This window comes from Malaya genurostris, chromosome 3 (genome assembly GCF_030247185.1).
Source record: "Malaya genurostris strain Urasoe2022 chromosome 3, Malgen_1.1, whole genome shotgun sequence".
Classification (NCBI taxonomy): Eukaryota; Metazoa; Arthropoda; class Insecta; order Diptera; family Culicidae; genus Malaya; species Malaya genurostris.
The window spans coordinates 173,527,486-173,549,885 of NC_080572.1; the positions used below are offsets into that span (position 1 = coordinate 173,527,486).

Sequence of the window (22,400 nt, forward strand, 5' to 3'; positions counted from 1 at the left end):
TTCATTTGTATAAAAGTAGAAAGCTAAAAAAAATCTAGTTTGTTGCACAGCAATCGAAATACTTAATTTTTCATCTTAATTTTGACTTAATTTTTCGTTTCAGTTCTTGTGTTTATTGAATCGCGAAGAGGTAAAAAACAATAAACTCTAATGAGAACCATTGTAAAGGGTGATTTTTTAAGAGCTTGAGAACTTTTTTAAACAATAAAACGCATAAAATTTGCAAAATCTCATCGGTTCTTTATTTTAAACGTTAGATTGGTACATGACATTTACTTTTTGAAGATAATTTCATCTGCCACAACGTCGAATTTTCAGTGAATGGGCCCTAGAAAAGTTGGCAGAAAATCCGCTTTTTTATCGACAAATTTTGTTCAGCGATGAGGCTCATTTCTGGTTGAATGGCTACGTAAATAAGCAAAATTGCCGCATTTGGAGTGAAGAGCAACCAGAAGCCGTTCAAGAACTGCCCATGCATCTCGAAAAATGCACTGTTTGGTGTGGTTTGTACGCTGGTGGAATCATTGGACCGTATTTTTTCAAAGATGCTGTTGGACGCAACGTTACAGTGAATGGCGATCGCTATCGTTCGATGCTAACAAACTTTTTGTTGCCAAAAATGGAAGAACTGAACTTGGTTGACATGTGGTTTCAACAAGATGGCGCTACATGCCACACAGCTCGCGATTCTATGGCCATTTTGAGGGAAAACTTCGGAGAACAATTCATCTCAAGAAATGGACCGGTAAGTTGGCCACCAAGATCATGCGATTTGACGCCTTTAGACTATTTTTTGTGGGGCTACGTCAAGTCTAAAGTCTACAGAAATAAGCCAGTAACTATTCCAGCTTTGGAAGACAACATTTCCGAAGAAATTCGGGCTATTCCGGCCGAAATGCTCGAAAAAGTTGCCCAAAATTGGACTTTCCGAATGGACCACCTAAGACGCAGCCGCGGTCAACATTTAAATGAAATTATCTTCAAAAAGTAAATGTCATGTACCAATCTAACGTTTAAAATAAAGAACCGATGAGATTTTGCAAATTTTATGCGTTTTATTGTTTAAAAAAGTTCTCAAGCTCTTAAAAAATCACCCTTTATAATAATACAAGCAAAATTGATTTAGGTTAACTAAAAAATACCTACACCGACTAATCTTTGTTTACTTTACAAGGATATAAATTAAACATTTAAAAATATGTAGAAATGTGCTAAGGTCTTACATACTTACATCTCAGTCAATTTTGTTTCAATAAGTAATAGTATGACACCTACTGTTTGAAAATACTTTGGGGCATCGATTTCAATGTATAAAACCATGTCTGAATTTTGGTTAAGAGCGAGTAGTGTCTTATTTCGCCTGCTATAATTCCAAGTCGATATGTTTAGGTTCTGGACGAGTTCGGGACTCGAACATACGAAAACTGTCTTGTGATACCAGCGCCCTATGCTTTGAACCGCCAGCCCAGGACGTTTTTCGATCAATTCATGGTTCAAATTGGTCATTTGTTGCCTGTAGTGATTAGTGTTAACAGTTTCATCAGATTTTAGAAGCTCATGATACACCGCACCTTTCTGATCCCACTTCTCTTCATTTTTCACATCCAAACCATTATTTCTGAACCGTTTGAGCCATCTGTTGCATGTTGCTTCTGATAGGAGTTGATCTCCATATGCTTCAACAAGCATTCGATGCGACTGTGCAGCACTTTTTGTCGTGAATACGACTTACTTTACTATGGAGTGCCTTTTCAGAATTTACACCGTGCAAGAACGGGTAGAACTTAATCGTGAATATCTCTTGTTGTACTTAACCCAACATGATTTTTTATAGAATGCTATCGGCAATATGATCAGGAATTTGTGATTAAATTTTCAACACGTTTGCTTGCCTTTTTCGCACCCGGACGACGGTTTTGAGGTAGTCAGGACCATACCAATCCCGATGCTCTAGGTAAACTTTGTTCAAAAATCGTTCATTTCTTCTAGTGCGTTAGACAGAACTGGATTCTCCCGCCAACATCAATAACAACGAATCTGCTATAAAGATCGAAACGCTCAGGTCGTTCTTTCGTTTGAACAACAGTCGTCAAGAGGAGCAGTCATCAGCAATGAAAGCTGACCTTTTGCGTGGTATAAAACCTCAATCGCAGGTGCTCTCATTCGGACATCGGTCAGAAGTAGCAATTGTCTTTAACTCACAGCAGTAACATATTGTCAACAATCGCATTCGGATTCTTATTACTAGATCTGGATTATTGGAACGGTTGTTTTCGTTGTGTGATAGACTGGTATTCCATATTAGCTGAATGAAAATGCCATGAGTGATAAAAATTTCAATTTCGACAGCATTATAGGTGACGACATAACACGGAATGAATTTCTGGAAACTCACGAGTAAGTTATTTAAGTTTGAAATTTTTCTGAGTTAGTAACATATATTTTCACTTCTGTTTAGAAGTATAATATCATACATACTTTAATACCACTCAGTTCTAGAAGTTTCAGGAGTGATAGTCGAAATTGTTTAATATGGGGCTCAAATCTGTCATATGAATCGGTTTTAATGTATAATGAATAGTACAAGTTATAAACCATGCTGTTAAATACAGCTTGATTATGGTTAAACTGGAAGAAGCGGAGTGCGAGGAAATGGAACTGCTGTACCGCTCTCAGGAAACATGGAAATTCTCAACGCTTAACGAATCCCGCAACGGCCCTGTGCCGTAAGCCGAAATGTGCAAGGATAAGGACGGGAGCCTCTTAACGGATGGACGTGAGGTGATTAAAAGGTGGAAGCAGCACTTCGATGAGCACCTAAACGGTGCGGAGAACGTAGGCATGGGGGTTCAAGATGACGGAGGAAACGACTACGTCAATGCAGCAGAAGACGGTAATGATCCAGCTCCCACACTGAGGGAAGTTAAGAATGCCATGCACCAGCTCAAAACCAACAAAGCAGCTGGTAAGGTTGGCATCGCAGCTGAACTAATCAAGATGGTCCCAGAAAAGTTGGCTACGTGTTTGCACCGATTAAAAGTCAGGATCTGGGAAACCGAACAGCTACCAGAGGAGTGGAAGGAAGGGGTAATTTTCCCCATTCACAACAATGGTGACCATTTGGAATGCGAGAACTGCCGCCTACAAAGTGCTATCCCAGATCATCTTCCGTCGTCTATCACCTAAAACGAATGAGTTTGTGGGAAGTTATTAAGCCGGCTTCATCGATGGCCGATCGACAACGGGCCAGATCTTCACCGTCCGGCAAATCCTCCAAAAATGCCGTGAATACCAGGTCTCAACGCATCACCTGTTCATTGACTTCAAGGCGGCATACGATAGTATCGACATTATGGACGAGAACAGAGTTGTACACACGCCTGAAACGCGAAGCAGAGAAAGTTGGACTGGTGGTGAATGCGTTGAAAACAAAATACATGTTAGTAGACGGAACCAAGCACGACAGCATCATCAGTGGAAGTCGGGCTACGGGCTCCAAAAGAATCAGCGTTTAAAAAAGATTCACCCTTGCACGAAATGTACCGTGTAAAAAACGCGCATAAAACCGGTGATCCTCTACGGACACGAAGCATGGATCATGCTCGAGGAGGAGCTGCAAGCACTTGGTGTTTTCGAGCGACGCGTGCTAAGGACGATCTTCGGTGGTGTGCAGGAGAACGGCGTGTGGTGGCGAAGAATGAACCATGAGCTCGCTGCACTCTACGGCGAACCCAGCATCCAGAAAGCCGGAAGAATGCGGTGGGCAGGGCATGTTGCAAGAACTCCGGACAACAACCCTGCTAAACTGGTGTTTGCCACAAATCTGTTTGGAACAAGAAGGCGGGGAGCGCAGCGGGCAAGATGGGTGGACCATGTAGAACATGATCTGATGAGTATTGGGCGTGATCGAGGATGGAGAGAGGAAGCCACAAACCAAGTATTGTGGCGTACTATTGTTGATTATTTGTTATCTTAAATGTGATGTAGTGCAAATAAAACGTGCTTAATCCACCTAGCAGAGAGATGATACTTTTTTTATCATCTGCATGTTTTTTTTGCATTAATATTCTTCGGTGTTTTAGTTCGCATTAGATTATTTTAATTATATTCAAGTGGCAATTTAAAGTTCTATTCACTCATTACCCTGTAATGCCGAAACTGCAAATCGGATCGAATTTTAATATAAACGTGTAATAATCGATTGAACCTAATTCCTTTCAGAATCGGATAAAATTCATTAATTGTGTATAGGACCATGAATCCTTTAATTTGAATGTTTGTAGTTAAAATTTGATTTGGACTTTTTTAAGAAAACGATTCGATACTGGAACCGGAATTCTAAAATCGGTGTAGCGGAAGTTAGTTAAATCCACCTCAAGAGCTGTATAGTTTGATTCAAACTGTTTGAAAATCAGTGTAGACATCTTTGAGAAATCGTAGTGCGAATTAAATCCGCATCGAAAACTGAATACCACTAAAACTGAAATAAGTATATTTGGTTATCGACTATCCAAATCTACAAACCCGATAAACCTGATAAATTTGTGCGAAATGGACATTTTTATATTAATCACCCTGTATCTCATAAACCGGAAGTTGGATCTGTCTAAAAGCGAGATATTTTATAGGATCTTAAGACCTTTCATTTCAATCTTTTATGGTTCCTAGATTTCATTTGAATCTAAGTTCGGTTCAGCCATCTACGAGAAAAATGAGTAACACTATTTAGATTTCGTTTCACATATCATACTGTAGTTCCTAAACCAGAAGTCAGATCCAAACGTAATTCAGGAACCTTGTGTAGGAGCGTACGACTATTCATATGAATCTGAGTTTGTAGAAAACGGTTGAGTTATTTCCGAGAAAATTGAGTGAAAATATTTGTCACACACGCATTTGCTGATCTCGACGAACTGATTCGAATGGTATATTAGTGTTATGTTCTTCCAGCATTTATTGCTGTAAAAGTTTAAATTACTATTATTATGGAATTGCTTTCAACTCGAAAATGCTGCCATCATCTGGTTTACATATGTCATATTAGAACGATTATGTTGCCAAAAACGAACCGTGCTAAAATCGGACCGAGTCAAAATTTCTTGAAAAAGTATGCACAGTCTGTTTGGTACTTAGAAACAATTGTACGTAACAATATAAAAAATCGTGTTTCACGTTGCTCCCAAGCATTGCTTTGTCATACAGCGCTCAAAACTCCTACTGCTGGAATAGGGGGAAAAGTCGCTTACCCAAAAATGTCGATATCTCCGTTGAAAGTGGACGGATTTTAATAATCTATGGCTTGTTGGATAGCTATTACCGTGCGGAATCTAAGTCTGGACATATTCTGTTTTCAAGGTCAAGTGTGGCAGATACTGTCAAAAAACTGAAAATTTTGACATAAAACTTCGTATAACTCAAAAAGTAAACATCCTATCTCAAAACAATTCAATAGCGTTCTGGGTGACGGGGAGACCTTTCATTTGCGACTAGTTTGATCAAAATCGGTCCAGCCATCTCTGAGAACTCGACCTCTTAGTTGACAACACACATACAGACACACACACATACACACACACGGACATTTGCTCTGTTCGTCGATCTGAATCGATTGGTGTATGACAATCGGCCCTCCGGGCATCGGAAAATTTTTCTAAAGTTTGAGCGAATTCTATACCTATTTTTTATATTTATAAAAAAAAGGTAAAAAAAAGGGTAAACCAAAAAAAAGTAGTATTAAATTCCTTTCGTGAAATTTGACAACTCTGTTTCATTTATTAATGTACAGAATCATGTAGCATTGCAGTGCTATGATCGTACTGATGCTAAGAATTATATTACAATTGGCTTGCAAGACAGGCGTTATATGTATTGAATCCCCATCTCGGATGTTCAGTAGCTGCACTATTAACTTGCAACGAGCATGGCTGGCGCTTCATCGGGAATTAAAAAAATCTGGAAGTGATTGGAGTAAATACGACCGTAAACAGCGCAATCGTCGGCTTCAGGAGAAACAGAGTAAAACAAATGACAACGTCAACTTCAACACAAACTATAAGAGCAACAGTAACAAAACCAAAAATAATACCCATAACATCACCTGCAACAACAATAAAATTAGTCAACCTTCACCGTCGGTTATCCAAAATGCCTTACCTTCGGATAAGGAATTACTGGCAGCAGCACGTATTCATTTTTCTGGACAACGAAGTACAAATAGCAGTATTACCTCAACATTTGTAAACTTCAAAAAGGGCGAAACAATAAACCCTTATCGGAAAACCCCAGCTGAAGGCAGCAACAAGAAATCTATAGTCCAACACCCAGAAAACAACATCGTCGAACCATCATCAATCGGAGTCAACTGCAATGGCGCAATTTCGTTCGACAGTACGAAGGACAGTCAATTTGAACTGGACCCCATGCGTCCACCTATTGTGCGACTGACTGAACAGTCTTCAAATGGCGACGGTCGGTTCTTGAAAGCTAGACTTCGCGACCCAAAAATTTTCAACATCGTGCTACTATATCTAATAGCATACATGAAGAACCAATCATCCAACGTGTGCATCGACGGACACACTCCAACTAGTATAAAAATGCTGCTCGTCTCCGAAGGACTTTCAGTATCTGCTGAACATCTCCTGCGCATCTTCACAGAAGTTCACCAAGAATATGGACTTAAGCCGGACGAAGCCGTAGCAGACCTCGACTCATATCGAAACTACCTGTCCAGTGAGCGGACCCGTCGCTTACAATAAATACGCGAACCCTTTGACGAAGTAATAGACCCAGAAATTAGTAATGTAAGTATAACAAAATTCTCAAAAACTTCTTCGCCTCATAAACAAAATGTGACTGAAATTCTGGTATATTGCCTAAATTTCAATCGCATGAAAAGCCCACACAAAATGAAAGAAATTCATCAAAATTTAATAGCCTCCTCTTTCGAAGTAATTCTAGGAACTGAAACTAGCTGGGATGAAAGTGTCAGAAGCGAAGAAGTATTTGGAAATAACTTTAATGTATTTCGGCACGATCGAAATTTATCTCTTTGTCAGAAAAAATCTGGAGGTGGAGTCCTCATAGCCATTAACTCTTGCTTTACTTTACTACGAACATCTTGACCTTACTATGTCAAAAAATCAAATAAAATCTCAGCTTTGTCGTAGAAATAATGCGTAGTATGTAAGTGAACATTGTAAACAATTTATATGTAATCTACATTTGCTTGACGAAATAAATAAATAAATAAATAAATCTTAAATGCTATATGACATGCCATTCAGATTCATTGTTAGTTGGAGCAGAAATACCTTGTTGTATGTACATTGATTGCAGATGATGGTTTTGTTGATGTTGATGATGCTTATTTGTTGTTAGGTACGGTCTCAGAAGTACAGGGGTTGCTTGAGACCGGTGAAGAAGTAGCCCGATTGTCCTTTGATTTATTTATTGTAAAATCAACAGACACATTGTAGTTCTGATGGTATTTTTTGTGTAGAAGTTTTCTTGACAACAATATTAAACAATATTGACATATATTCATCTGATTCAGAGTTGTCATTTTAAAATCTGTGTTTCAACTTGAAAAATCTGTGTACCATCTGTGTTGCAATTTTTCGATCATAATCTGTGAAAATCTGTGAAAAACGTTTCGAAAATCTGCCATTTTCATGAAATATTCTAAAAAATCTGTAGAAATCTGTGAATTTTGATAAAATTTGTGTTCTGTGACACAGAATCTGGGTGCAAAATAGGCAAAAAATCTGTGAATATGGTAACTCTGATCTGATTATGTGATAGAAACGACAACTTCAGGACTTCAGTAACATCGAAACATTCGAAGTTTTTATTGCTATTAATGGCGTACGTTTGTTACGTTACGTTATGTTATGTGACTTTCGATAAGAATTAAGGGCCATTTACTGCCTTAAATTCCAATCGAAAGTCACATAAAGTAACGTAATAAACGTACGCCATTCAAAATACCGGAGAAAACCAACAATAATGATTTAGATTGTTTTGATGTTACTAAAATCATGAAGAGGGTTGTTTCTATCACATTTGGTGCACCACTTCCACGAGTGCAGCATACCAAGAGGATAGAAGTGGGCGTCTACCTCCAATGAATCCGTCGGACGGTTGGGATTCGCTCGTAGCACCGTTAAATTGGCTTCTTGCAAGTTAATTTTGCACACCAAACACACATTTGCCAATTTCATACGCTAGCTTGTGTAACATAATGAGCCTTTGTTTGTTTCTCTGCCAGCCTCTCGACAAGACTGTTGGCGAGTGTGGGGGTAATTAACAGTTCGCGCGACTTTGAAACTCCCTTTACATATAGTATGGCACTAAGTGCACCCTTCACCGCCCTAGGAACAGCTGATGGGGTGAAATTTCCATATCATCGTGTTTGCTGATGCCTATTTGAGCGTGTGCTTGAGTGGGCTCTTTGAACGTGGGAAGTCATGCAAATCGGGCGAAGATGATATTATTTGAATTGAAATAGCCTCGTTATCTGTTGCTTTGTCGTTTGACAGCGCGAATCGCTTTTCCACTTGCTGCTTTGTTTAAGGCAATGTGAAAGAACAACTGACAAGAAACAAGAAACCACAACAAGGCTGCACAGTTCAGGCACCAGTTCGTCGGGATCGATTGTAACGTAGCCGACGGATGGTTCATAATATATTATATTCGTTTTGTCTCAAAAATAATCACTACTGCGCTTCTTTTTTTTTTTAAACCAAGCACTAGCAACATAAATAATTGCTAACTGGACTGTACTTCGTAGATTGAACGTTTCGAGAGAATTAGTTTCATCGCTATTTAATGAATATTGTATTTCGGAAAAATCGATATGCATCACTGATTCGTGATTTAACCTTTTTGAAATTAACGATATAGGGCAATTCTACGCCAAATCGTCCAGAAATGGTAAAATTCTGGCACGACCCAGTAAAGTATTTTTCACTGGTTTAGAGATTTTTATCACTCAAGATTATTTTTTGAAAAGGATGTATGTGTTTTAAGTCACATTATTTTTAAACAATTATAACTCAAAATCTACAGGTTCTACCAAAATCTAAGAAGAAGTTGTAGGTAATCAACAGAAATTCTTTGAAAAAGTATACACTTAGTAAACAAATCTTTCAATTTTTCCAAAAACCAAAAATACAATCTAGTTTTCAAAATTCTTAGTTATTCCACCGCACAGTTTTTCTTATTTTATACCACAAAAAACGTCAACTCACAAGTTTCCGAAGAAAAACTTTTTAACGATTTTTAAGAACGATGTTTTGGTAGGAATAAGTGTGTCTAAGCAATGATATATTATTCTCCAAGCTACGTTCACCTAGTGGTGTAATGATGCCTCTCTTATATTAATTATATATCCAAAAATATCACTAGAAGATTCTGCGAAGAAACTTTTTTTTTGCAATCTTGAATAAAATAAAAAACTATCTTTGGGTATAACCTAACCTCACCTTTTCAATTTGTATTTTTAATTTGTACTAAATGAGTAAAAACACTTTACCCTATAGATCTGGAACCGGAAGTCGGGCCCGAATGAAATTAAACATCAACCTATAGGAACTTTCATTTGAGCATAAGTTTGTGGAAATCGATCAAATCATCTCTGAGAAAATTGAGTGAGTCTCATTTTGGAGTTTTTGACTACTATTGATTTTTTAGTTTAAGAGTGACATTCTCTATAGAAAGGTATTAGAATTGCTGGAAAAACCGACTTTTGAACGCAGCCTCGGAGACCCATAGTGTTATATATCATTCGACTTAGTTCGACAAGATCGGAAAATGTCTGTGTGTGTACGAATGTGTGTGTGTGCACTTTTCGAAAATATTTATACGCGCTCAATTTCCTCGGAGATTTTAACTCACTTACAGAACTCATGCTCGTTTGAAAGCTACTGTCGGGCCATTGATCAAGTTCAAAGATCAAATGGCTGTTACTTTTGGTTCCGGAGATATAATTGTTTAAGTGGCGTAACCGACAAAACGCGTTGTATTTTTACGCGCTCAATTTTCTCAAAGATGGCTGAACTGATTTTAACAAACCTATGCTCGTTTGAAACCTTTTGTTAGACCATTGATCTAGTTCGAATATCAAACGGCTGTGACTTTTGGTCCCGGAGATATGATTGTTTAAGTGACGTAACCGACAAAACGCGTTGTATTTTTACGCGCTTAATTTTCTCAGAGATCTGCGGATCCGATTAAAACAAACCTATGCTCGATTGAAAGCTACTGTCGGGCCATTGATCAAGTACAAAGATCAAATGGCTGTGATTTTCACTCAAGACTAATTTTTGAGAAGGTTGTATGTGTTTTGAGCCACATTATTTTTAAACAATTATAATTCAAAATCTACAAAAACTGTGTCTTAGAAGAAATAGTAGGCAATCAATAGAAATTCTTAAGAATTTTGGAAAATAAATTTTATATTTAGTTTTTTGAAAATCGAAAGATTTGTTTACTTAGTTTAAACAAATCTTTCGAATTTTCAAAAAACTTAATATAAAATTTATGTTATAAAATTTTTAATTATTCCACCGCACGATTTTTCTTATTTTATACCACAAAAAACGTCAAGTTACAAGTTCCCGGAAAAATTTTTTTAACGATTTTTAAGATCGATGTCAATGAAATATTGTTCTCCAAGCTACGCTCAATGAAAAAAAAAACAATAGAAAGCTTTTCCCTATATGCAGTTAATTTCGAAATATATGGGAAACAAAATCGAGATAGTGAATATTTCATGAGAATATGCCTTTTTAAAAATTAGTCGGAGTTCCATCGTCAATTTTTTTTAATTTTTGGAATCCTTATGAAATTTCTTTGACGTCAAGACAATGAGAGCAGTTGTTTCCGAGATATTTTGAAATGAAAATTGAAAAAATACCACTGGTTTATAAAAAGGCGGGTGGTTAATGTCAGAGACATAACTGGAGGACGTGAATACGAACAAAACAAACATGCTTCTTTCGCACCTTCGAATATCAATAATCGTTCATATTACTTGATTGAGTGCGTGAATTGTACAACTTTTACTGCTTCGTTTCTAGAATTTTAACGGAGTATCTATATTGAAGTATGTTTGGAACTAAATTAGGAACATGGGACTAGCTCCGAATTCAATTGCAAAATTCAGGTCAAGAGTTCAGTTCATTTTTTTAGTATTAGAATCCTGAAACTGAACTTATTTTCACAATTCAGGATCCAAATTTAAATCTATAACGCTTTCTGTCAAATTATCGGCAATCACCAAGACTGGTTTGAAAAAGAGCACGATCTGAGCGATTGAGGTTTTAAACTACCAAAAGGTCTGTTTTCATTGCTGATGACTGCTTCTCCTGACGACCGATGTCCAAATGAAAGAACGACCTGAGCGTTTGAAGCTTTATATCAATTTTGTTGTTACTGATGTTGATGGGAGAAAACCTCACCACGACATCCAGTTCCATCTAACGCTAGAACTTCTAGAAGAAGTGAACGATTATCGATCAAAGTCTACCTTTTATATTCGTCCAGTAGAACATCGGGACTGGTATGTGGCTAACTACCTCAAAACCGTCATACGAGTGCGAAAGAGGCAAGCACGACACGACAGAAGACAACGTATTACCAAATGCAACTTAGTATTAAAAATAGCAGGCGAAAAATTGTTACTATTCGACAGAGCTCCCTGATCACTAATATCCACTAAATACAAATTCATAGCATGTGGTTGTGAAATTAATTGTCAATCATAGAAACTAAGAAAAAATTTTGTCTGAATCATGAACAACTATCTAAATGCTTCCCACACATTAGTGCGACTTTCTTTGATCCGTATATGATATCTCAATCTCACAAACAAATCCATTCTATGATTAATTATAGTTGAAACCACCCGCATTTTTACTAAACAAGCTATCCATTTTCATAATCGCCATTTATACCAAGAAGATACGTTTGAAGTAGCATATAAACATCAGACGACGATATAAAGCGACGGATCCAGAAGAAGTTCAGGCACAAAACCCATTCATGTGAAGGGAAATGTACCTTTAGTTGATGTGTGCACAACACACATTCCATGAATATTGCCTTTTCATCTTGCAACAATTAATAATAATGTATGGCAACATGTACATATCAAGCGCAGCAGAAACGGAATAGTTTGAAAAATGTTGGAATTTCTTCCGCCCATCTCGTGAAGCGAATAAGGATGCTTCGATATAGCGAAACTCGCAGCCAGCTACGCCAGTATACCGTCGTTTTGGAGACTCCGTACGTTGGTTGTAAACAGGTGGTGGCAGGAGCAGCATCCCGTTCACTAACGAAATTACGATGCATAATATTTTCCTTTGTTCAGGAAAGCGTCGTCCATGAGCTGTTTCCTTATAAATATGCGAACGGAACGGTTGTTGGTCGCTGGTTGGTGAGTAATGGATTGCTCGTTGTTGTTGCTCACACACAAAAAGACATACACACATACACGAGTATATTGTTTACAGGCAAAACACCGCGAAAACTTGGTTGAACGAAGTGCGGTATAAACAAATTAAGTTTGGTTATGCTTCAATGAACTTATGCCAGATAATGGCAATAAACAAACGTGATCAATTAGTATTAGGTGCACGAAACACCAAGTTTTTGCAATTATACACCAGATGCTGTAGCGTGGCATATGCACTAGGTAATATTTCATGCTCGATAGGAGCATAGAGATGCGATAGAAACGTTTCTGTAATATATCATCTTTTGATGGAGATGACTTTATTCCGAATACATTAATATGCTGGAACAGGTACCGTTGAACAATATCATCAGTGGGAATTTTGCTTCAAAAAGTAAAACGTCGATCATGAACATAAATCGATATGAACGTGTCGTAATACATAGTCTAAGCAATGAGCTCCATGGGTTCCGATATGAATTTGAAAATATACTTCACAAGGGTACCGTCGAATTTATTTACAGATTTAAATTGAAATAGTTAGTCAAATGTGCCTCTGTCTGTAGGAAATCAATTCGACACTAAAAACGAGAGCGGATCATTTCGCCGAAAGTCGTTTTCATTTGCACTCAGTTATCGGGAAATATCGCTAACAGTTGCCTGGTAGATACTCTAATAAAATCAACAAGTTTTCTTGGGAATTCTGTTCTGAAGATTATCTTCCTGGATAATTTCAGAAGCACGATTGTAGTTCATCAAAACGGGAGTAAACGTTATGATTTTTCATTTGTCTTTATTTCAAATCTATTCCAATCTCGATATGACGACTATTGAAGAATTCGGCGAAAAGACATTCTGCGAAATGACATTCGGCGAAATGACACTCGGTGAAATGATCCTTTCGGCGAAATGGCTGTTGAAATGAATATTGAATAAGAACAAACAAGTTTTTGGGACAGACACTAGCATAACCTTTTCAATTTTTAATACTTTGGGTTAAAGTTTATAGGAATTTTTCGTTTTTGCCTTTCTCTAGTGGAAATGCTATGCAATCACTGTGAAAACTAACTTTCGAAACGAGGTCCAGAGGGCCGAATGTTATATACCATTCGACTGAACAAATGTCTGTGTTTGTCTGGATGTATGTATGTAACAAAAATGTGCACTCGATTTTCTCGGAGATGGCTGGATCGATTTTTATAAACTAAAATTCAAATGTCTCTTGGCCCCGTAGGTTGCCATTGAATTTTACCCGAATAAAACTTCCGGTTCGGGAATAACGGAACAAAATATGCAAAAAAATGGGAAAAAGTGCATTCGGTTTTGTCAGAGATCGCTCAACCGATTTTCTTCAGATTTTCTTCAAATTAAAGGTCTTGTAGTCTCATAGCGCGCTAATATATTTTATGTGGATTCGACTTCCGGTTCGAGAGCTCCGGGGTAAAACGTGCAAAAGAAACTAAAAAAGTGCAACCGATTTTCTCAGAGACCGCTTATTCAATTTTCACAAAATTTCGAATCTTTCTTTTATTTCAGTTTTACAATCCCATATAACACTATCAAATTTCATCCGGATACGACTACCAGTTCTGAAATAACAGGCTGATAAGTATAAAAATTACATTTTCTGGAGCGTGTTTTTATACATGACACGGAAAAATCAAACCAAATACATTCAGGTAGCCGTATAATTCTTCAATCAGGCAGGTATAGTTAGTTTATGATCAAAATCAAAAATTGACTTTGAGTATACCGGATCATCGTTCCTGGTTCCGGAAAAGTTCTCGTGTGCTCTAAACTGGAAAACAAACAAATTTCTCAGAAACAAATAAACCGATCTTCCCAAACTCAGATTCAAATGAAAAGTAAGGCTTCCGATTTTGGAAATACAGAGCAGTCTGTATGAAATTTCAACCTGTCATATAGTACGACAATGCTAATAATAATGTAAAAATTCTGCTAAATTTGGTTCAAAATTGTTTAATTTTATAAAGCAAAGTTTTGACATTACGTTCCTTATGTGGAATTTGGCCTTTCTGTTTCACTCGGACTTTGCAGCCGATTCATAGCGTACAGAATCATTGCAAGGCTAGTACTACGATTCTACTAACATTAAGCATCCTACCAAATCGGGGCTCGAATATAAGACAACTGACCAGCGTCCTATGCAACCGCCACCCGGGCCGGATTTTATTGGTTATGGTAAGTTTTTTTTTGCAACTAGCTGGTCAAACGAACCGATTTCAGTTATACTGGTTCTCAGCTTCCGATTCCCGGAAAACCAGAAATAGTATTCGAAAGCTCTAAAACGGAACTCTCTTCATTCTCTCAGGAACAGCTAAGTCGATTTCCACAAACTTAGGCTCAAATAATTGGGTCAACATATACAAAAATAGACTCTTTTTGACCTTTGTTCAGATCTCTCTTCGGGTTCCGGAGCAACAGTGTGAGATGTGTTTAAAATTTCAGATCGTCATTTAGAACAAAAATCCATATATACCCTTCGACTCAGTCTGGACCAATTGTCACAAACTAAGATTTGAATGAAAGGTCAACTATTGAAATTCATCCGACCGACCTAGCCCCGGTGAACGACTAAGAAGTTAAAACCGGGGTAAAATAAACGATATAATAATAATAATAATAATAATAATAATAATAATAATAATAATAATAATAATAATAATAATAATAATAATAATAATAATAATAATAATAATAATAATAATAATAATAATGATAATAATAATAATAATAATAATAATAATAATAATAATAATAATAATAATAATAATAATAATAATAATCTATATATATATATAAAAATGCAGAGATCATTCTTTGTAATCGCATCACCTAAGAACGGATGGACGGATTTTCATGACTCTTTTTTTGTTTGATCTGTTTTCACGCCCACCGGGTTCGTACATAAAAAAATTAGGAGAAGTGGGAAAAATCCTTAAAATTGTTTTGTACGGACAATGGAATTTTCCGTTGAAAAAGTCGTCAATGATTACTAGATCATCGATAGGCGTTTGGCACATAAACAGTTGCATAAGTGTTTGGTCGTCGAAGAAAAGAATACTAGATCGCTCGAAAAATTGTTTGGCGCGCAACCAAAGTTATTGCTTGCAAAATGACTCCATGACGGAATGCTTATGACTGGTCTAGAAAACCGCTGTAGGCAGGAGAAGAAGTTCTAATATCATTTAACAGTTTATGAATTGTGTTCAATGGAGTCAGATGAATAGTATTGGTCATCGCGGACTCGATTTTAACAAATCAGAAAATTTTTGAATGAATCAATGAAAAGATTGTACTCTAAAAACGCTAAGGTCAAACCAATGTTGCGAATATCAAAAATGCAACGAACGACAATGATCATCGTTCGCTTTCCTTCGCCTTTGTTCGAAAATCGCTCTGATATTTTGACTTTTCCGTATATTCGGGTGCGAACGAAGCCGACGCTGCTTCGTTGCTCGCACGAAGATCTATTCCTTGCAGTTGTTATTCGCATTGAACATACCCCCGAATAACTTAACGCGAATATGGAACCAGTGATGCCACTTTTTCCTGAGGTCAAATCCGTAGATTTGACTCCAAGTCTAATTATACTCGTACATGCTCCTTTGAGACAAGCTTGCCGTGAACTTATATGGGGAAAACTCACTATATGTACCTAAAAAAATGTTTAGAATGAAAATTAGTACGTATCAAATACAAGTAAATCAATAAATAAAAAAAAACTACGTAAAATCATCAGCTTGGAATGTTAAGCGATAAAGACAGGCATTCTTAAAATGAGTACTCAGTGCCGGTAGATGTTTGATAGTTTTTATAATTGGACATACAAAAAAATCTGGATAAATGATGCGACAATATTCAAGCATTTTCCGTATTTTGCTTGGAAAAAATGCATTATTTTAAAATAATGAAAAATCCGTAGATCTACGGATAAATCCGTAGGGTTGCCATCGCTATATGGAACGAATATTCATGCAGCGATCATCATCAAAACCTAATTCGCGATGATCGTTCGTTCTGCCTTTGAAACAAGCAAATTAAGACGTTTCCTCCTGCATTAGTACCATAGTCTTATGTGTATGTGTGATGAACCATATCCCAGCACTCCCCCATTGCTGCGACCCCACGAGATATGATGAATTTATTAGATGAAGAATGCTTCGCGAAGAATGGAAACGAACGATCATCGCAGTGACGCTATTCGAACCAATTCGAACAGTAAAGTAAATGAACGAATGACAAACGAATGTATAAAATGAATATGCACGATGTATACCAGCAGCGAAGAATGTATTAGTAGATTCGGGTTCTCTACGATTATTGCTTATTCATTTTCACCCTTCTCTCTTTCGTGCAGTGAATAGTTCAACGTTGTTCGAAACGGGCATGAGTATAGACAGGATATTCGCATCGAGGATGGTTGAATGAATTAGTTACATGAAGAAGGTGTGCAACATTGGGTCAAACTAAGAAATTTTCCTTGAATTTTGCTGATTAGATCAATGTTCAAGATGATTACCATAATGAATGTTATGTATAAAGTGGTAAGATCAGCATCAAATTAAAATTTAAGCGTCGTGTCTTCAAGCAACAAAAAGTTCCACAGTACCTGAAAAATATCCCTTTTTATTAGAGCTATAGAGTACGCGTGGCACTTTTTAGCAACTAGGCACAGAAAAATATCTGAGAAAGCTTTCTCGCTGCTTAAAATCTGTACAAGGAACTGCTTCCAAGCTTGTTCTGTTTCGTCGGGTAAACATTCAGGTATGAGTAATTCCATAAAAACGGACTGTTCAGAATACTTTATATGCTTCTTAAGCCAAACTTTTTTTTTGCGAAATTTTGGTTACTTGGCTAAATACAAATTGTAAATAGATTCTACTCTACCGAATGAACAATTCTAGACAAGAAACTCTTCAACATATTGTTAAATTTATCAATACAAATATCTTTTAGTGAGGTATTTTATTGATTACCGGAAGCAAGAGTCACATCTGGAAGAGGAAACGTCTATTATGTCAAAGCCATTAGAGAGGGATCTCTATTCAGTGCTTAAAAGAAGTATTTCACATCATCACAATAATTTGTGATGATATTCCTAATTGGGCTACAACGAATGTGTGTCGGATTCCGTTGATTGTGGGTTAAGTAATCAGAAAAATGATGGAGAGAAATGTTAACCACTTAGTCGTTTGACAATAAACATAAATTCGAACAAATAATCTTAAATCGAGACGAAGTTCGACGGGTCAGCTAGTAATAATAATAGTAATAATAATAATAATAATAATAATAATAATAATAATAATAATAATAATAATAATAATAATAATAATAATAATAATAATAATAATAATAATAATAATAATAATAATAATAATAATAATAATAATAATAATAATAATAATAATAATAATAATAATAATAATAATAATAATAATAATAATAATAATCCGACCTCTGGTTTCGGAACCACAGTGAACTGAAGTGTGTTTAGAATCTCAAATCGTAATTTTAAGCAACTATGCCAAAAACAGATAAGTTCTTCGTAATTCTGCTATAAATTGTTCACAAATTGAAGAACTATTTTCTATTTGATAGTGTATGCCCAAACAAACTTTTCTTGTTTTAATTCAAGATTCAAAGAAATATTTTAGCTATATTCATGAAAACATGAGTGATATAGGAAAGTCATAATTACACCACTGCGTAATATTCCCATACTAAACAAGTTCTGGATACCATCTTTTGATAAAAATTCAATTAGTTAAAGGTAGTCTTTCTCTCTTCGTGAGAAAAGCAAAAACCAATGCAACGATAGTACAAACTAAAACTAAAAATTTTCAAAAATATTTAGCTCGAAGACGTAAATTATTTACCTGGCAATGAGATAATATCTTTTTTACCATTCCGCAATTGAATATTCATAAGTGTTTAATTTCGATTGAGTTTAAAAGATTTAGTTATTAAATAAAATTCGCCGGTTGTGGCTCACGGAAAATAACTTACTCGTACTTTTATGACTTGATCCTCAACGTACACTTGCATGTTCTACTTCATGTCTTCAGGCTCAACCTACTTTCCACTGTTTACAGACTGAATGTAGATGACGCGATTCGTTTAGTTAAACTGCTTTTGTTCCCTAAGTAAGATATCCATTTCTTGTATTGAAGATCGAAAACGAGTTCGTTTGAAGTCAATATCAAATGTATCCGAATTCTTTCCAATATTCAGGAATGAAAGGCTATGATAAACTATTTACCTAAAAATGCTCAGATGTGAAGTCATTAGTCTTTGAAAACGCTTTTTTATTCTGCTGCATCCATATAGCACTGGTTACATCAAACCTTTGTACCTCCTCTGCCATCAATCGGTCATTCACCATTCATTCCTCCGGACAACACACCCTTCGCTAGATGCATGGCTTCCGTGGTATCAACAACCATTTAGCTGCACAGCATTCCAAAATGGATCAGCACTTTTCATGTTTGTGTCATACTGCGAAAAACATTTCCACCTCCTTGCTTTTCAGTCAACTGTGTGAGTCAATACTAAAGTTTTGCTTGCATGTGCAGATAGATCGAAACTAATGGTCTTTCGGAGATATTGTTTGTTCCGTCCGAGTCGATAGAAGCTTGCAATAAAATGTGAGTTTGTACCATTCCCATGGTAAGTGCACATTATCACATTAAGTGTAATACGGAGAGTACAAGTTTGCTGATGCCAATTAGGGATAATCATTTTGGCTAACAATCATGAACAGTGTTTGGTCTTGAATACAGTAATGCAGCAAGGGATCTCCTTTAAATATACATCGTATTCAACATATTTTTTCAACTCCTCAGAACATTGCCCTCGACTAAAAATAAGCTTGTTCAGTAAATATTCTCGCCACTTGACTTTGAATGCCACCACACACTTTTTGCTACGAGAAAAGTAGAAAAAGCTAAAACATTAAACGTCTCAACGTGAGCGTGATCGAAATCGTTTAGTTAGCTCACGTGATATTTCTATTTAATTGATCATTACATAAAAAAAGTTAATGAAAAGAACTGAAACGTGATTTTGGTGCATTACGTTTTGCTTTACTCCTGGCCAGCGTAGAAACATTATCTGAACAACAACAACTCTTTAAGAGATTAAAGATCAATGTCATAAAAATAGCACTTGAAATCGTTCAATTCGTACCTGTCAGTTCAAAACATCGGGAAATTAATATTCAAATATTAACACACAAACAATTATTAAGTCAATATGTGAAAACTTACCTCGTGGCCTTTTAGCGTAGTAACTCGCGCTAGCTTATATAACGCCTAGCACCGGAATTAAAGACATTAATGAAGAAGTAAAATAAACTAGAAGTCAGAATACTTGCCCGAAACGTTTCATCACGGTCCCATGTGAGTTGGCCTAATGAATGTTTTCTTTGCCTGTCCTAATGCGATTAAAAGAAGACGACTTTCGATGGCAAGCCACCTGCGGAAATATAACCATACTTCATCTGAGAAACGAAAGTGTAGTTCTTGTTTAGTTTGGCCCCAGCAAGATAAATTGTCTATTACCAAAGTAAACGAACATTAGAAGTCTCTGTGGGAAACATTCCAACACAACGTCATTTGTAAAGTCTTCTTAAGTGGGCCGTTGAATCAATAAGCGAAATCATTACAATTTTGTTTGTTCATTTATTTGACACACTTCCATAAGCAAACAGGAAGCACTCGAAATGCACATAACAAAAAAATGTACTAGTCAAAAACATTATCTACTTTGGTTAGAATAACTGTTTTAATAAAAATTACAGTTATAAAAATGAGAAAAAAATTAAGAGTTGTCCCGATCACGTTTCCAATTACGTTAATACAAAGTGGAACCGTAGCAACTTTCCATCACAAATGCATTTTGATAAACATGAGTGTAAAACTCGTTTGTTTAAACCATTAATTTATTCTCCCATTTTTACTTGAAGTTATTGATACTAGCATACATACCAAAATTGACCGTATATACTTGTCATATATACCGGAGGTTTAACTCTATTTTCAAAGCAATCCGGTATTCTTGCTTTGTCTTAGAAATGCATGAAACATCGAGATCTAGTATTATAACAAAAAATTTTGAAATCAACTCTCTGATTTTTTAGAAAAATTGCGATACTTACAAGCGACATTTACTACGTAAACAATTCAGTTGAAACTACAGCTAAAACTAAGCAATATTTTCTTGTACATAAGTAAACACTGTGAACATTGTGTCTACATTTGATTGACGAATAAATTAATGAATAAAGCTAATCAGAACAGTTTTATAGTTATATGTTGTGTGTAAAATTTGTTTGTTTTTTTTCAGATCTTGTAGATGAACTTTGTTTTAGTACAAGGTGTTCTCAATACTATCTAGTGGAGGTGGACGAATTTCAAATTATTTCTTGTCATTTCCTTCCTTCTTCCTTCTTCTTCTTCCTTCTTCCTTCTTCCTTCTTCCTTCTTCCTTCTTCCTTCTTCCTTCTTCCTTCTTCCTTCTTCCTTCTTCCTTCTTCCTTCTTCCTTCTTCCTTCTTCCTTCTTCCTTCTTCCTTCTTCCTTCTTCCTTCTTCCTTCTTCCTTCTTCCTTCTTCCTTCTTCCTTCTTCCTTCTTCCTTCTTCCTTCTTCCTTCTTCCTTCTTCCTTCTTCGTTCTTCCTTCTTCCTTCTTCCTTCTTCCTTCTTCCTTCTTCCTTCTTCCTTCTTCCTTCTTCCTTCTTCCTTCTTCCTTCTTCCTTCTTCCTTCTTCCTTCTTCCTTCTTCCTTCTTCCTTCTTCCTTCTTCCTTCTTCCTTCTTCCTTCTTCCTTCTTCCTTCTTCCTTCTTCCTTCTTCCTTCTTCCTTCTTCCTTCTTCCTTCTTCCTTCTTCCTTCTTCCTTCTTCCTTCTTCCTTCTTCCTTCTTCCTTCTTCCTTCTTCCTTCTTCCTTCTTCCTTCTTCCTTCTTCCTTCTTCCTTCTTCCTTCTTCCTTCTTCCTTCTTCCTTCTTCCTTCTTCCTTCTTCCTTCTTCCTTCTTCCTTCTTCCTTCTTCCTTCTTCCTTCTTCCTTCTTCCTTCTTCCTTCTTCCTTCTTCCTTCTTCCTTCTTCCTTCTTCCTTCTTCCTTCTTCCTTCTTCCTTCTTCCTTCTTCCTTCTTCCTTCTTCCTTCTTCCTTCTTCCTTCTTTCTTCTTCCTTCTTAACTACTACTAAGCTTCAAAGGGCGTTCTGAAAATCAGCAGCCCTTTTCTAGTGATTATTTTATTCTGTCAGCACATTAAAAGGACAGCCGATATCCACAGCGAAAAACTCGCCTCGATGTCAGTCTAGAATTCATATGCAGCACTTTTAATTAATTTTGCCATCCCAACCGGAGCCAGTCGTATTTTCTTTCCATCCATTTATGGGTCGATGTGAATCGCTGAGGCCTATGTTTTATCATCCTGTTTTATTCTACAGAACTTTGTTGACAAAACTAGATTGACGTTGATGGAAAACCGCTTTTTGCTTGGGCTACAGCACATGCGTTAAGGTATGGGAAAAGTGTATTGACAGACCACCCGTCATGTACTGTTCCGATCATTCAGGGAGAAGTTTTCAGACGACATGAAAGTAAAAAAAGCGAGATAATTAAATATTTCACAACGCATGAAAAAGACGGCTTTGATCGTGATTAATTACAAAAAAAGTTGAAATTAGCTGAATCAATGTGACACCGAGTGGAGGAAAACGAGATGCTTGACGCTGTTGTTGCGATTAATGAGCTTTTTTCCAATGTGTAATTGATGTTTGGCGAATGTTAGTTTCACCATTCGGCCATGGTGCGCACACATTTTTAATCCACGTGGACCATGTTCCAATATAAAATGGGAGCTTCCATTTTATGTTCTCATCTCATAGACACACTTTTATAGGAGTATACCATGG

General features: G+C 36.5%; 1 protein-coding gene across 1 annotated transcript in view; it reads left to right on the forward strand.

The window, feature by feature from the left end:
* LOC131434109 (uncharacterized protein K02A2.6-like) overlaps nt 1-2,730 on the forward strand; it is a 31,093-nt gene extending 28,363 nt beyond the window's left edge. Inside the window, exon 3 of the mRNA XM_058600753.1 lies at nt 2,613-2,730. Within this exon, the coding sequence (XP_058456736.1) occupies nt 2,613-2,730 (118 nt within the window). The remainder of the gene's footprint in view (nt 1-2,612) is intronic.
* The last annotated feature ends 19,670 nt before the right edge of the window (nt 2,731-22,400 follow it).